Source organism: Scleropages formosus, chromosome 13 (genome assembly GCF_900964775.1).
Source record: "Scleropages formosus chromosome 13, fSclFor1.1, whole genome shotgun sequence".
Lineage (NCBI taxonomy): Eukaryota > Metazoa > Chordata > Actinopteri > Osteoglossiformes > Osteoglossidae > Scleropages > Scleropages formosus.
This window is the reverse complement of record NC_041818.1, coordinates 19,878,707-19,896,055: the sequence shown is the minus strand read 5'-3', so window position 1 is coordinate 19,896,055 and position 17,349 is coordinate 19,878,707. Positions and strand designations below refer to the sequence as shown.

Sequence of the window (17,349 nt, the reverse complement as noted above, 5' to 3'; positions counted from 1 at the left end):
GAGACCGCTTGAGCCACGAAGCACCCAAAGGCACATTCGGCAACTGAGCTAATTAACTTTAAATTATTGATAGACACGTAAATAATTCAGATGCGATAATGAAACAAAGCTCAACAATAAGCACAAGTTTATCGCACTAATAGGGGCTGAGAATGTTGGTGGTACAGGGTGTAGGGATACACTCATCGCATACTACGTTGTGCCTACCTCAAGCCCTCTGCTGTTGAGAGACCATTAGGAATCAATTTGCCTGGCTCAACGGCTCACAACTAGGTATCCTCAACAGACAGTAGAATGCAAATGCTTCCAAAAATCAAATAAAGAATTTAATATCGCGCTTTTAATTTAATCAGCCTCTTTTTTTTGGCGCTCTTTGGAGGAGTGAAATTTGTGGAAGCGAGACGTTGGCCTCGCCCTCAGTTCCCTCTCTGAGCACGCTCAGTCTGACAGCTTGCTGCCATTGCTCTCTGATCTGCTTGGAAGTCACGGAGAGGGAGGTTGGGTCTCTGTGTGCTCGCTCTGCTCATTCACAGTCAGATGTGTTGAAGGGTCGTTCGAATAGGGGACTCGGTATGCTTCACTGGTCAGCGCCCTCTACCCCCTGCTGCTCCACCCCCATCCGTCCCTCTCTCCAGCTTATAGGCTATGCTGGTGGATGAAGGATAGGCTGCTTCCTTTGGGCCTCTTCTGCCTTAGCCTGATTAGTGATCTCATCAAATATACACACACACACACACAACCATATGTGTGCATACACACACCGGTATGTAAATATAAACATAAAACACATGCCTTACATAAATACGTATGAACGTACGTATCACCTGTATGTGCACATTCGCGTAATACAGCACCCCATTTCACAGTCATGTAATGTGTACATACATGCGCACATGCTATACACACGCAAACACATAGGTGCGTAAACATTTGCACACTTGCTTCCTGGCCAGGTGCGGGGTGCTTAATTGCTCAGAGCTGACCTCCACTACCTTTCTCAATGCGAGCTTCCTCATTAAGAGCTGCTGGAACGGCAGGTTCCCGGGGCCCAGCCAGATAATGAGGGAGCCAGCTTGAAGGGGGGGTGGTTGGTGATGGTGCTGTCGCAACTGTCAAAGGGGGGGGGTAGCAAGTGTCCCCTGAATACTCCCCCCCCACACGTCCAATCACAGCTGCTTCCAGTTGTTCCGCTGAGATGTCGTTCTATGCCGCCATCAGATTCATTATCTCATCTGCATTCATCAGCTTCTCCTGGCGACTTCGTTGCAGTCCGACCACGTCTGCACAGGTGAAGGCTTCGCACTCGTGCGGCCTCTTGAAATAATGATGATCGGGTCAGAAGTTTTATTTGTTTGTCCCTCATGTTGGATCCCAGTGCCTGCACACAGCAGTCCGTTTGTGGGTGTCCGTTGACCAAGTGTCATATGGTCCTCACATGGACGCCATGAAGCAAACGTCCTCCCACCAGTGATATATACTTGACTTTTACTGCTACATAATACTGTGCTCACCTGTTGAGGCAAAACACCGGAGTATCACACACTATATATTGCTGTATTGTTGCATAGTCAATAGAGTAGTGACCTTTCGATCTGAAGGAAGACCCCCCCCCAACTGCTGTGGTGCCTTTGAGCAAGGTATTTACCCTGACTTGCTCCATCTGTATACATGGGTACATAATTGTAAGTAGCTTAACACTGTAAGTTTCTTCGGAAGAAAGTGTCAACTAAATGAAGAAATGTAACTTCATCTTGCTGCTGAGACCAGCAATACTCCACCTCACAGACAACCATCTTTACTCCACCTTCACTGTGTCTTTACCTAGTTTTAACTATCTTTACTTGTCCTTTGCCTCCTTTATCCTCTCTTTCCCATCTTTACTCCAGTGCCTTTATAGAAAAGTGTTAGCTAGATGTAATGTATAGGTATGTGTTGTACTGATTAGGCATGGAGACTCGTAGTTAGGTGTCAGTTGGAGGAGCCCTGCTGTTGTACCCATGAGTGGGGTACGTGATCTGAATTGGAGTAGTGAGGTCAGCAGTGAACCCAGCTGTTTAAACAGATGCAAGCACTAAAATAAAAATCATATCGCGACTCGGGTATCCTACTCTCCTATCCTTGTGCAGTGACAGAAGCTATCATTTTCAGGTAAGTTCTGAGTCTCCTGTGGCAAAACTGCCAATCAGCATGTTGAGAGTTACAACGGAGCAACAGGTCTTCACATGCAAAACGCTCTTCTTGTTGATCCTACCATTTGAGAATAGTTGGAAGTGAACTGTTAGATTTCGCCCCATGTTAGTAGGACCTTTTGGCAAAAGTTCACTAAAATACCAGCCACACTCTCAGTAACCATATATACAGTCAGTTGTGCAGCAGCACACAACCTGCATTAGGTGGTACAGGTATGAGGTGAGGTGTGCACTGGGCAGGACGCTCACACTCATATAAACAAAAACACAGGGCGAGGTCCAGTCAGAACGACCCGTTCCTTCTACAGCATGTCTTGGGGTTAGGCGTTCCAAACCCTGAGCAAAACTGAGAAAACGCACTCAGATACAATGAACAAGCAGACTCTCGCACACACTGCTTGAACTGTACTGGACTCCAGCAACCCTGCAACTGTGAGACAACAGTTTTGAGCTGTTTTACTTATTTAATATCTACGGGTAGCATACAAGTTAACACCGGTTGTATGCTGCTTAAAGTGCTGCTTTGCGAAAGCATCATCCTTCCACGTAGCTCTACATGGTGCTATTTCCCTTTTGGCCTCAGCTGTTTTTGACGCATGCCATGCCTTTTCACCCCAATGTTTTCACTTTGGTCTGCTGTCATAATACCCTCTGAATCATTTGTTTTTTTTTCAGAACGCTCAAAAAGGACAGTAGCCCACTTGTTCTGGGCGGAGATGGAATTTTCTGCAATTCCATTACCCACGTTCCCTCAGGCAGCTGGAATTTTGAGTAATACGGAGAGCCTGTAATACAGTAATGCAATACAGTGGTACTTCCTTTCAGGCCCCCGGTGCATCTTGGACTGGACTGCGGTGGGTCACACGGCCGCTTTCCTTCTTTTCTTTCTCTGAGGGAAGGGGTTCTAATCCTTGCAGTTGTTTTGGATGCTGAAAAGGAGCTTCTCACATGTCTGAGTCGTATCATTTTCTCTAGTCGATGCTCTCTAGGTGTTACGTACTCCTCTATTCATATAGTTTTTCGGTGACACATCACAAGTACCTTTGGAAAAAGAGATACGTTTCAGTTTATTCCTGCTGTTCCCTTTCTGTTTCTTTCAGCATTTTTTTCCTCTCTCATTTTTTTCCGCACTCCATAGCCAACTAATTTATTCCCTTAATTTCCGTACTTTGATTCCTCTCATCAAAACCTGAGGAAATGGTGCGGTAAAGAAGCCTTTTTAAATTCAAAGGTTTGCGAAGCGCTTTTTCCCCTCTCCGTCCTCCTCGATCCAGCAGTGTTTTGACATATTCCTCTGGAAGCGGAGAGCTAGAAACGAGAATAAAAAAGCGCACATTTTCGAACGGGAGAAGCGAGAGTCATGATTTCCTCTCATGTGGAGATCAGAGTCCCTTTCGGGGGAGTGCAGTAAACAGGGAGCGCCGGGCCAGTACAACAGGTTCTTGCCGAAGAGCTGAGGTGAGCGACTCTTGTTCTTCCAAATTCGCAGTGAAGGAAGCTACACATGGACACAGGAGCGTGGGGAGCGCAATGGGCCTGGAGCGTTTCAGGTGGAGGAGCTCCGTCAACTCCCTAGAGGAGTTTTAATGGTGGTCTGTTTGATATCTCTTGTGTCGGAGCGTGGGGAATAATCTCTACGCCAGATGCAGCCGTTCCAGTCTGGGAAGCACCGCATTTCAATTGAGTGGCTGTGCTGTTTGCTTCAGAGGTCGGCGCTGTTTTGTACCACGTTCGTGGGGTACACACAGGGAAGTAGAGGGAAACACAACCTGCGCGCCGCTAATTAGTCACGTGCTTTCTCAGTAAATTAGGCAAATGTGTTCACACAAGCCTTTTGACAAGGAAACGCCAGGGGCTCGTAGGTGATCCTGGGTATGCTCGTGTTGAGGGGAGACCTAGCACCCCACCGTGTGACCAGGGGCTGGGGGGGGGGCACTCTCTCCTTTGATTGGTCCAGAGGGATTCCGTGCTGTCGGCGCAAACTCCAGGTGTCACTCTGGAAGGGGAGGTTGGGAGATTCCAACGCTGTCCTGGCTGCTGGGTTGTGAGAGATACCTCAAGTGCATGGTATGTTGTAGTGACCAATGACTCACCTGGCTTTCAGTGACAACTGCACACACGTACTCACGTACCAACCATGCTGCGCTGGGGACCTACGTGGAAGTGAGAACATTTGGGTTCCCTCCTCTTTTCCCAGCTGATCTCTGAATGCCAGAGCAGCAGACCACGGAGTAGCCCACTATGGATTAGAGAACTTTAGCATTAATTGCACCCCTGCACACATATTATAGTTCAATGATGTTTGTTCACGCAGCTGCCAGCAGCATCTCAGAACACCCTGCCTGTTCTAATTGTGCTAATTTATCAGGGTTTTCAGAGTATTGATCAGTGGCATTTCTTCAGATGAGCCTCAGTGAATTGCTGACTTAGTGTAATTCACGGTGGAGAGCGGAATCAGTACAAAACCCAGGGCCATTTCTCAGACTCCATTTCGCTCTGTCAAACCAGGGAGCGGGTTGCCACCTTGAGAACCCTGAAATTGTTATCCAGCTTTTTAATATGTTCCTTAAAATAATACTGTGATAGAAATTCCATTTCCGATGACGGTGTATAAGTCTGTATGCTACAGTTAACGGAAAATGCTAGCAGAATAACTCACTTCATGGACAATTTACTTAAAATTTTCAACGTTCATAATATGGAACGGTGATCCTTTTAAATACTTTTAAACTCACCTTATTTCTCAGAGTTCTGCCATTGCTTCAGTTACATGTGCATGAACAAGGCTGTCAATCAAGGAGAATAAAACTGGACAGTTAGCTCTAACTGGTCTTACTGCTCAGATGAATGTTAACCCTTTGTGGTTCTAACATACTGCTTCCATGTGATTTGTGATAGTCCATGATATTGTAAGTGATCTTCGAAGGTCATGGGACAGTTGGGAATGGGAGCACTTAGGAATGACCACTTGTAACCTGCAGATTGCTGATTTGAATCCCACTCCTTCCTCTGTTGTACTACTTTTACACAATTCGATTACCCTGAACGGCCACTGTATACATGGGTAAACAGTTGGAAGTCACTTTGGGCAAAGGTATCTCATAACTGACAGATTGATAATATAACAGTCTGCTTTTTTATAAACACAGGCTGGATTTGAGGTTATTTTTTCATTCTCTCGCTATTTCTTTATGGGTCTCAGTGCAAGGGAACTGATCGACCACCAACAGTGGCCCATGAAATTCACCAAACATTTAGCCAGCAGTGAGGAGATGTCACTAATGATTGACAGTAAAAGCGCCTTAACTATTTTAGAAGAGAAACTTAAAACATTAATTGCAAAATTTCAAAATGACAGATTCATGTTAAAAAGTATTTGCTGTATTACTGAACATTTTTGATACTGAATATTTTCAGAACCAAATTCTAGGTCATTTGAGTGAATAAACAACATTTTTTAAAATGTAATTTATTTAATGGACACAGTTATCCAGCAACATCAATAATGGAAGAAATGAGAAAGGGGACAAATCCTTTTTCATGGCATAGTACAGAAACGTAACGGTAAAGGTGTCTTTATTTATAAATCTATTTGAGTAAAAGTAGAGTGTTTCTGTCAAAAACTGCCCATCCCTGGGTATCACACACCCGCTGGCCCCCCCTTGACACTCTGCAAACCTGACGCTATTAAAACATGGTACGCCGTACCTCACACCGCACAATACGGGGGGGGGGGGGAGCACAAACCAATGAAACGTTCAGACCATGCCTCCTGTTTTCTCATTGTCCTGCAGCTGCACAGTTTGCTTCGCTTAGGGGAAATGCGATCCAGGGACAAATGAACTCCTGGCTGTAGAACAATAACTGCTATGGCACGCTGGGTCCCTGAGGTGGACACGGACACACACACACGCACACAGATATAACTTTGCCCCTAACACCCCCCTCTCCCCATCTCCCACTCCTGAATCAAGTCACACAAACGGTTTTGCCACCGCAGACTAAGGGGCACACACACTCTCACATGCAGCTGTATACTTTAAACATGTGGGGTGGGGGGGTTCCCAACCATCAACGCTCCTAATAATCAGGTCTGCATCAGTGCTTTAACTCTATATTCTGCTCTTTTGCATTGAGGTGAACTGAGAGAGGACTGTTATCTGAGCTAGGATCAATTCTAGAACTTTCTGCCTTTCATATAATCGTAAAAGATGGAGAGAGAGCAAAAAAAGCATTGCTGTGGTGGTGGAGAGAGACCACATGAAAGGAGGAGGGGGCGGTCACATTGTCGGCGTGCAGACCACAACTAAGGGAGGCGACAGGGAATGTTATTCTGGAATGCTCTGTGCACTTGTCACGCATATGGCGACTGCGCCTCCTCGCTGTCTGGCCCAGGAACATCTGGAGATGTATGCACATTTCCAGATGTGACAGCAGCAGAGAGGCTGCCTGCTCCCCTCTCCCTAAATGGGGGGGTGGGGGGAGGGTCAGTGTGTTTGCTCAGAAACTATGAAAATGGTTTGAACAATAGGGCATGCACTCGCACCCTCATGGAAAGTTTTCTTTGACTGCGGAGACTGGCCTAATCATTACTTCTCTGCTTGCTGGGTCTCTGTCCTCGCAATGGAGACGTACTGTAAGGGCAGAACCTCTAACGTGACTGGTTAAAGTCAAAGGGAAAGCTGGGAGACGTCCACAGAAGACATTGGCCAAGACTCACACGTGACTTTTTGATCTGCTGTGATAATAACTGACAGATGGATATGCCTTGGAGCCATTTAAGTTCAGCAGTCCCTGTCCCCTCATTTAGGAGTCACTCGGGGGTGTGGGGGGAATAGGGCGGCGGGTACCCCAGGGAGCGGATTCTCTGACAAGCGAGGTGCAGGAGGGGAGACGGGACTGACGCACTAAGTCTCTTTGAGAGTAAATCACAGGACATCTGCTCTCCTAGTCAGCAATAACTGGATTGGACTTAATTTTTTTTTTTAATATGTTTACAATAAATGGGCCAAACAGGGTCGTAGGTGACACACTCCCTTTGATGACTGCGCATGCTCTGAGGGGATGAGGTGATGGCACTCGACTCGGATCAAGGCTTAGCAGCACAGTGACTAATGCAGATGCAGCACGATGCACTTACAAGCACATGACTATTTTTTTTTCAGTGTGTCAGCAGGTGGCGTGATAGTTCAGTACACTGGCCCGTAATCTCAGCATCATCATATAGCATGCCTTGGCGTTGTACCGTTGAGACAAGTACTTAGTCAGCATAGCTCCAGTAAAATATCCAGCTGTTTAAATGGGTAAAATTGAAAGTGTTTTTCAATAAAAGCATAAGCTACGCAAGAAAATAATTAATATAATAATGACTAGAATACCTGCCTGTGGGTAGTTAACAAGGCTTCACAGTAACAATAACGGAAAAAAAGGTGTTTGCAGCTCTTAAAAAAATCAGACACAAGGCTACCTCTTCAGATGTTAATATGGATGCTGCATAATTCTGATGTACTGTAGGTAAGAGGAACTGTCTAATGTAAGTGCACTGTTTTCCTCCAGCATGTCCAGGTCTCTCATGTCTCCCGCAGCTGTTGCTGTATCCAGCTGTGGCTGCTGCCCTGTTCAGCAGGATGCCCTGAGTATGCATGTGTTTGCATGCGACTGAGGTTATCTTTTAATTTGATTATTATTTTTTAAAATTTATTTACCATCTGGGATGTTGAAAGGGAAGCGCTTTCTGCTGTGCTGTCCTCCTGTCTTCCTCTAACACACCTCTGATTTGGGAGATTAAAAGGCTGGTGGGGACCGAACAAGAATGCAGCTGCAACGCTCTTACGTAAGTTGTCCGGCTCGCTTGGGCTCACCTGTGATGCCACAGGCAGGATGCTCACGTGGTCCTGAGTCACTCCAATCAGAAGGGCATTTGCCAAACAGCTGTCCGTTTTAAAGACACAGGCCAGCTGTGTTAGCCCTCACTCTTTGAAAAATGCCCATAGCGATGGCCTGCACTGACACACATATTCAGTCTTCTTGTTGACGATAAAAGAGTCTTGGACAAGAAGTAACTTTGAGACAGTTACAAATGTAGGTGGATGAGGGCTGAAAAATCAACAAATATGAACATTACTCTAAACTCTGAAATCTTTCACAAAACAGGTTACTGGTAGCTCTGCATCCTTGGTATAGTATAGTCCTACAAACTATAGTGAACATTCCTGTTGTCTGAGATAATGACATTGGGTTTGCCCCTGTTGAATTTCATATCTGCGTCCATAAACATTACAAGATTTTGTATTGATTTTTCTTCTTTTTTCAATCTTTTGCTTGTTTGTCTGCTAAGACTGTTAAAGCTACTCTTTAAGTGTTCGGAGTATATAGTCGGTACTGTGAAGTGCCAAGCAAACACTATGTACAAATGATTTTTTAACTGCGCTTATATTAGACAGTGCTATGGACCAAGAATAGGACTTGGAGGAACCCCACTGACTACATTCATCTAATTGGTGTATTTTGAAGTTTTGCCTCTTAAAATAAACTGTTTCTTCCTTTTAAGAAATTCTTTGCACAGTTTTAATCTGCAACATGTGCTCATTGCCTTGATCGCATCTGACTGATGTCCATGTCACGGTGCTCACTATGCTACACATATTTCTGTAAGGTGCAAAAGGCTTCATTTGTGGCATTAATGTACCAGCCAGCATCATGCAAGACATCTCCATTCTGGACAGCACCCCTCTCAGATCTAAATGACTTTCAGGACATGCCAGTGCCAAAGCCCTCCGGCTATTCTAGATAAATATGAAACAGGGGACGTGCAAAGGACCTCTAAATCAGCAGTAAGCATGCAGCTTTTGTCAATGGCCTATAATATGCCTTTAAAGTGCTGTTACACGGAAAGGATTTCTGCCGAATCAACGAAAGGAATAAATATAGTTGAAAATCAAGCGTTTGGACAGACTCTGAACTTGCCGATGAATAAACAAAACAAGTCCAGGCTTTCGTGGAGCTTGTCACAGCTTTCCTGAAGTGAAATATTTAGGTGTATTACTAGATAAGGCTGCAGGTCATTTTGGATTGGAACAGTGAAAATATAAAAACCAACCCAAAGCTAATTCTCGTAATTGCACTGTTTCTATACTGTTTTAACATTACTGGATTCTTGTAGTCAGTGTGAAATTGTCCTGTTCTCTCTCGGGCTCTGGAGCAGGCCTCAGAACACCAAGTTCACTCCAGTTCATGCTTGTTTACTAGTGGCAGCGCGCTAAAATACATTTGCCACAGATTGCCATCTCGCCCTCCGCAAGTCTGAAATAACAGCCCACCAAGGTCCAGAACCAGTAGTCTCTTGTGTGCCACATCGGTGGGAAAGGATCTTCTGGGCTCGGTCCAGTTATTCTGGTGTAGCTGGTAGGATGTGGTTTTTGCGGCCTGCATGCTCTTGTTCCTGGCCGGCGATAGAAAAGTCCACTTCAGGAAAATGTTGAGACTTTGTGTTTAGAGATTGAAAAAGTCTATGGATAAAAACAGGCAAAGTTGTGCATTCTATCACATCATAGAAAATGTTATGTTCCTCTTGAATATAACCCACAAAAAAGCAGAGAGAAAAAAATGCTCAGAACATCAACGGTGGCACCATTTGTCCATTAATTCTCTGTAATCTAATGTATCCATGCTGCGTTGTCCCATAAATCTGCAAAGAGCTCTTCTCCATGAGTTTGTCAAGGTTTTTGTCCAGGAAAGTATTGGCCACTGTCTGGACCTGGAGGTTCGATGAAGTTCGTGACCTGGAAAAGGAGCCATGAGAGCAGTTGGCAGTTTGTCACGCCAAGGCCTTGACAGGTGGCTGGACTGCGATCCGAGGGGGTGTCCGCCTACCACGGGACAGTTCCCATAACAGCAGCCAACACCGTCGCCTGCCTTCGACCCGAACGTGGGGGCCTTTTGTGAAAAGCCCTGAGACTTTGATGTTTTATTAAGGAGCCCCTTTAAAAGCCAAAGCGTGTGGAGATGGCTGGTCTCTGCCGGTCTCTCCTCCTCCGATCGATCCGGCCCCATCTCCCGAGTCCCTGACATTGTCTTTTCTTTTTCTTCTTTCCTGCCTGCTCTCCCTGTGGACACTTTCCACTCTGCTTGGTATTCTGGTGTAGTGTGATGCGATGGCTGCCGACTCTGAGCTCTGTGGCGGCCGTGGCACAAAAAGCCCAGACTTCCAGCGAAAGTGGGGGGTGGCTTGATGGTGGGCTGCGTCGGCGTGCCTCCTGCCTTGTCATCTCTCCTCGGACCGCTGGGCTGCGAGGGGAGCCGTTTCACAGGTCGTTGGGCAAGAGCAGGACCTTCCCAAGGGGCTGACTCTTCGTGATCCTTTCTTTCAAAGCCATGCCTGTTCTTTTCCGCCAAACACACCCATCTCAGAACTACAGCATTTATGGTTTTCATCACCTGCAGAATAATAATTCAAACATTTTCCTTTGTTGTTCACATTTTTTCCACATTTTTAAAGTAGAAATGCAAGTCTTCCCTAGAGGCTGTCTTCTAAGATCTTTACTGACTCTGAAGGGTGTCAGAGTTGAACGACTTTGGTCTCAGCCATCAGGCCCAGGAGGGATGGATTGTTCGTGCTGCAAGGGGGTGGGGTGGGGTGGGGGAGGTAGCCGGCTGTACACCCGGTCCCACCCAACCTCAAACAAGAAACCCACCAGAGGAGTTTGTCACCTGAAACCCACAGAATTGCGGCTCTTTGTCTTTACTTAACCAGTCGTGACATATGAATAATAACAGGTTAGGAGTTACAAGCAGATGGAAAACAAGCAGAATTGACACAATGTAGCAAAAATATTTCAGAGCACCAGAAAGCATGACAGGTGCAGAGCCAAAGGAAAAAATGGGAAAATGTGAAGATTTATGCTGATACATGGAAAAGATAGCCAGGAAGCAGCAGAAGAAGGCATGTTGCGTACGGAAAAACGTCAAGAGAGAAGACTGGTGTGTTACTGGGGGGGCTGAGTGGGCGGATGGCATCAGTTCCAGTACAGCTCCAGCTTCAGGGACCCAGGTACACTTTACTGCCACTGTTAACTGGTATTTGTGTGATGCCTTCGTGCAGGGCAGCTGACAGTGTCAGGTTTTTACACAAAGTCACTTAGCTGTTATCCATTAATAGAGCAGGATACTTCTTACTGTTTCGATTCACAGTAAGTATCTGAGTGGAAGCAAAAGGCTCTAACTGCTGCACCGCCCCCTACCCTCCATATAGCTGGGTGGTTTTGTTTTTTAGGCTGAAGACACTGGTTTGTTCAGGATTAGAGATGCCAGTACATTTTCTTGACCCCAAATGCCCCACAAGCTCAAACACACGGATGTGTAGCAGGGCCCAAAAGCGTCAGGTGCTCCAGGGTTCACCCACAATCCTCTGACCCCGGTGCCATCTCAGAGACCACCTCCTGTGCCACGGCTGTGCAAAGTTTGGTAATTATGCTCTGTCCAAAGAGACAGAGAGAATTAGTGAGACTGACGGGCCATTTTTGCGGGTGCTTGCCGGAACGCGCTGTGCCGCCACGGGGTTAGAGTGGGGGAATTGCCTGACATGGCAGCTTAGCACCTGCACCCGTCCCACTCATTTTATTCCTGCCCGGTCCTTGATGCCCCTGCGAGGTGTCATTCACTGAGGCTTGGTAAGACAGCCTCACCCTCCTTCACATACACACACAACACTAGGTATGCTAGAAGTGAACTGGAGCTGTAGGGAGGCAGAAGGTGAAGGGACCTGGTGCGACCTGCCTGCACCTGCACCCTGCTTCCTCTTTAGCGTCTTAAAGTGCGTTACTGCTGTCAGAAGCAGAACAACAAGCAAACGCACAGAGCAGCGAACCACGTCAGACAGACAGGGAATCGAGGTCACGTATGTGCTGCTCCCCCCCCCCGCACCTAGCATGAGTTCCAGCATGGGAAGGTACCTGCAGCCCGGCGCTCCCCCTCTCAGAGCAGCGAGCAGAGGGCTGCCCCGTACTCCGTGGACAAGGTGACCATTGACTGGGCAGACACCTGCGCTGGGGCAGGGGGCGCTGACTCATTTTCCACATGCGGGGCGGAGGTAGACGCAGACAAGAGAGCTTCCTCTCCCCTGACCTCCTCCTCTGTCCCGCTCTCCTTTTGTCCCTCCCTCTTTCCCTGAGCCGCACCCACGGAGCAGGCCAGTGCCAACTGCTCTCAGGTCAGTTCTTTGTACCATCCGATGGTGATTCAGCACCGAGCGCTGTCTTCATCACGTACACTCACATTTACCTTGATTCATTTTACTGACAGGGGGTGCGGTGGTACAGTGGGTTGGACCAGGTCCTGCTCTCTGGTGGGTCTGTGGTTCAAGTCCCGCTTGGTGTGTGCCTTGCGGCGGACTGGCGTCCTGTCCTGGGTGTGTCCCCTTCCCCTTCAGCCCTATGCCCTGTGTTGCCGGGTAGGCTCCGGTTCCCCGCAACCCCGTATGGGACATGCGGTTCTGAAAGTGCGTGCGTGCGTGCGTGTGCGTGTGCGCATTTTACTGACATTTTTCTCCAAAGTGACTTTCAATGTTTAGCTGCTTACAGTTATTTACCCATTTATACAGCTGGGTCATTTTCTCTGGTTACTGTTTGGGGTGAGTATCTGACTCTAGGGTACTACAGCAGGTCCTTCAAGTGGAAAGCAGCAGCTCTAACCATCATGTATACAGCTGGGTAATTTCTGCGATATGAATTGAGACTTAAGTGCCTTGATCAATGGTACTACAGCAGGAGGGGCATTTGAACCCAGGTCTTTCGATTTCAGACCATGGCTCTAACCACTGTACCTGTACCATCACTGCTACCTTTATTATGATTACATTTGTTATTGCAGAGGGAGGAGTGAGTTGGTAGGTAGAGGCATGGGGGGGTCTGGTGTGTTAGGAAGCTACTTTGTCAGGGGATCTCTGTGGACCAACTCAGTGTGACAGAGACCACTAAGTGAAACACTGTTGTATGTTCAAACTGCAACTTGCGCTGAGTCACATGAGGTCTTCTTGATCCCAAACTCGAGAATTTCTCAGTTTTCTTCTTACACTCGCACACTTCATTTAGGTGTGCTTTTTTTTGCATAGTTACTGTGATTGTTTTTTAAAAATAAAACAGATACAAGTGTCTCCCTTGTCCATCGGATGAAGGCCCTTGGTTGCTGACCGAGTGTCCTTACTGCCCTTGTCTTCCAGGCTGGTATGATTCGAACGGAGCAGGAGGAGTTCTTCATCGAGCCCGTGGAGCGAGGAGATCACGTGATGGGCGAGGAGGATGGTGGCGGCGGCCGCACCCACGTCGTCTACCGTGCTTCGGCCATGAAGAAGCCTCCTGCCTCCGATACGGCTGACATGCACTACAGAGGTCAGTCCGGGTCCCGCTCCGCCATGTCACCCCTCACTCTGAGCAAACTGGCTACACCAACAGGCCAGAGAATGAAGCAGTGAGTGGAGTGTGTGTGCGTGGCGAACGAGGCCTCCATGCACTTTCTGTGGCTTCGCTAAAAAGCTTTCACGTCGGCTCTCTATCTGTGGCACCATTACATCACTCCAACACTGTAAACGGGCACAGACGGAGCAGTATGAAATGCCGACATAACTGCATCAGCACCTTTTTTTCAGCGTGTTGTGCATACTGGGCAGCAGAAATACAAGGGGGAAAATAATAAGCTTGTATATGTATTTCAATGGTGACGAAAGTGGAACTGGGGATGGAAAAAAGGCCTGAGGAAACTGAGTAAACAACACTGCATCTACGGATGTTAGCAGGAATCCAGCGGAGGTGTTTCATGTGTTCCCCTGCATGTTTCCACATGTAACATGTATTTGGAGCCATTCAGGAGGGAACTCTGAAGAGGGGGGACACTGGACAGAGCGTTATTAAACAACACTTCTTTCGACTTTTTCTTGACTCGCATGGTTTACCCAAAATTGATGTCAGCTGCAGTTTTATGGACTTTTAATTTTATGTACTAAAAGATAAGTCACCACCCAACACCCTAGGTGTTTGTGTTACATCACAGTGTTGTGTCAAGATCCATAAAGCTATTAGTCTGCAGTTACTTGCAAAAATGACAAACAACAAACCCAGTATGATTGACAAAAATGGGTGAGATTTTGTTGGCACAAGGAGTGGATTCTGTTCTTTCCCCTGTAAGACATGTGAAGTGGTAATGTAAAACACGCAGGTAATTAGCCTGAAAGGTGCAGGATGTTAGCAGAGGGATGGGCGAAGTTCAGCCCAACCGCACGGTGCAGGAGGTTCGTTCTGAGATGCTTGGAGTGATTCGTTGACCTCCCTTGCTCCAGACACCACAGCAATGCATCCACTTCATGGAAGATGTTGACTGACTTCTGGACTTATCACCTCAACTAGGAAACGTTTGCTCCCACGTTCTAATTATGCAAACTCTCTTTATGTCGCATAATTGTACGATTCGGGATGTGGCTCAGTGTATACAAGCCAGTAAACACTGCTTGTTTGGTTTGTCATTTTTCCAAAGTTTCTGTATAAGAAAATGAAGCTTTTTTTTTTTGTTCTTTTTTTGGTTTGTATAGTTTTTCCATCTGTGTCTGTTTTCCTCTTGCTCCCCCTTGGTCCATTTTTCATTCTTCTTGCCCATGGTTACTTATATATTTGTTTTCTCAGCAAGAAAGCAACCTAGTGTTGTAGCATCTGAACTGGCAACCCAAAGTGTTGCAGGTTCAAGTCCCACTCACTGTGGTACTCACCCTGGTTTCCTCTGGTAACTATCTGACTTTACAAAAGGATTCAGTAGACCACAGTAAGCTACAGAAATTGCTTTAGAGAAAATGTGTCTATGGTACTATAGTAGACCACTACAACATTTCTACACTGTAGTAGAAGTGTTTTAGTGGTGTACTGTAGTGGTCCTTTTGTATGGTGTAGGGTTCGGTCTGGCATGAGTTTCACTGGCAGTGGCATTGATTCTGGCATATAGCTGGACAGGCTGCGGGTCATGAGGAGAGAGCTCTGCTCACAGATCCCAGGATGCAATAGGAGCAGCAGCAGACTCTCTTCTGAGGCCTGCCTGCACTATTGCGCCAAGGTCCACACACAAAAGTGTTTTTTTTTTTTTTTTTTGTCCCTCAAATTATTCAGCATTTTACAGTTAATGGTCATGGAGTCTTCAAGGTCAAAGTATATGTGTGGTTTTGCTCCAGAGAAGGGAACAGAACCAAATGTTCCCCATGATGCCCAGGGGAAGTGACATCGTGTTTCCGTCTGTGGGCTGCATTCACTGCCCTGGAAGAAGGCAGGCTGGGGCGTGTCCCTCACCATCTAATCTTTTAAGGCCCTCTCCTGTGCTCTCCCCTCATGTTTTCCACTCACGTTTTCCTGTCACATTCTGACGTTGCCCTCTCACTGTCTTTGCCTCCTCCGTCTTTATCCAGGTGGAGGACAGAATGCTTTTGAAGGTGGCAAACTGAGTTTCCTCCCAGCAAGTGAAAGAAAAGGAGCCACGATAAAACTGTGGTTTTCGGGGGGGATGGGAGGGGAGTTAAAACGACTGCCTCTACATGCTGCTTCTGAAACAGCACCCACCGAACAGTGTCGACTTTCAGACTTCTTAAATTTTTTAATGTGCCGGTGTCCGTTTCCAAGCAACGCCCTCCCCGCCCCTTTGTTCTGCACTCGCCTTCTACTTGCTGAAAGTAAGGACATGCCGTCTGCGATACATGCCCTGGCACTGAAACGGTTAACAGCCACATTTGCCGGCGAAATCCCCGGGCGAAAGAGGGGTGTGCGTGCGTCCCGTGGAAGGACGACAACGTAGGTAGGATTACACCCTCTCAGTGGGAGCTTCCTCGGCGAGCCACGGGGCGTCTAACATCATATTTCATGTTGCATGTAATGGACTATTGAACTGGAGAGAAAATGCCTGCTGTCCGCATGTAACTTAATTAGGGGAAATGGAGAATCAAGCCCTTAATTATTTAAAGGGCTTCTGCTCTCATGTGGCCTGTCTGCCCCACATCGCTTCCTTCCTCACCTCAGTGGCATTTCCTCAGGCTGCTCTACCTTAGTGTCAGGTGTGACAGTGCAAGGTGTTCCTGGGGTTCAGGTGTCGGCCTTTGAATGAAGGCGTCTACATTGCAGCAAGTGTCCTCTGTACAGGAGTATGAACAGTGGAGTGACCATGGGCTGTGAGGTTGTTTGGACGTAGTGCCATAGCTGTGAAATATCGGGCAAAAATGCGAAGTGCCATGAACCCAAAAAACTTGTCACATCGGGATTATAGGTCAATGTGTCAAATGGTCAAGTGGCTACTACTTTTTGCCGTAAAGTTCACCCCCCCCCCAGGCTCCGCATCAGTGTAGCTCTCAGCGATCCCCTCAGTTTATTATAACTTGAAAATGGTTCGACTCTGTGCCAACTAGCCATCACTTATGGTTTGTGAAGTGTAAGTACAGGCTCTTTGATGTGGACTTTTATTGAGAAACAAATCACTGTAATCGCTCACCAAAGTTGTCCCAGCCTCTTATCTAATGCTAATAAGCACCTTTGTCGGCATAACCAGGAGGGAAGCCAGGGCAGGGCAGATGCAAGGGAGCCCGACGGCCACGATGGCACACATGGCAGTGCACCCCGCAGGTGCTGGCGCGTGATGAAACGCCTGGATCTCTAATGAGGCAGGCACAGGATTGGGGGGGGTGGGCTGCGCCAAGGAGGGACAAGTGCATGTTTGCACACTGATAATAAGGATGGATGGTTCTATTCTGAGTCGTCTACTCCACAACATCTAATAATAAAGGAACAACAGGGAGAGAAGGGGGGAAACGTGTCAGGGTTTCCATAGAAACCAACGCCGTTGATCTCTGGAACAAGTCAGACTCAGACGGAGTTAGGTGAGTCTATAGACACCGTTACTGACACCTGAGAGATAGTCACGTGTGTGTGTGTGTGTGTGTGTGTGTGTGTGTGTGTGTGTGTGTGTGTGTGTGTGTGTGTGTGTAGGCACATACCACCATCCAGCATTAAGCAAGATGCACACCGTCGCTGGTGAACACTCATACTCAGACATAATCACACACTCTCTGGAGCACCACTCATGCAGCTGCTTCAGTGTTGCCTTTTGAAGCTGTCTATTAGCTAATGAAAAGCAGGCGCCCGATCGA

General features: G+C 47.1%; 1 protein-coding gene across 1 annotated transcript in view; it reads left to right on the top strand.

The window, feature by feature from the left end:
* The window catches only part of LOC108936843 (A disintegrin and metalloproteinase with thrombospondin motifs 2-like), a 110,749-nt gene that overhangs the window by 28,593 nt on the left and 64,807 nt on the right, over positions 1-17,349 (top strand). The window contains exon 3 of the mRNA XM_018756464.2: positions 13,405-13,573. Within this exon, the coding sequence (XP_018611980.1) occupies positions 13,405-13,573 (169 nt within the window). The remainder of the gene's footprint in view (positions 1-13,404; positions 13,574-17,349) is intronic.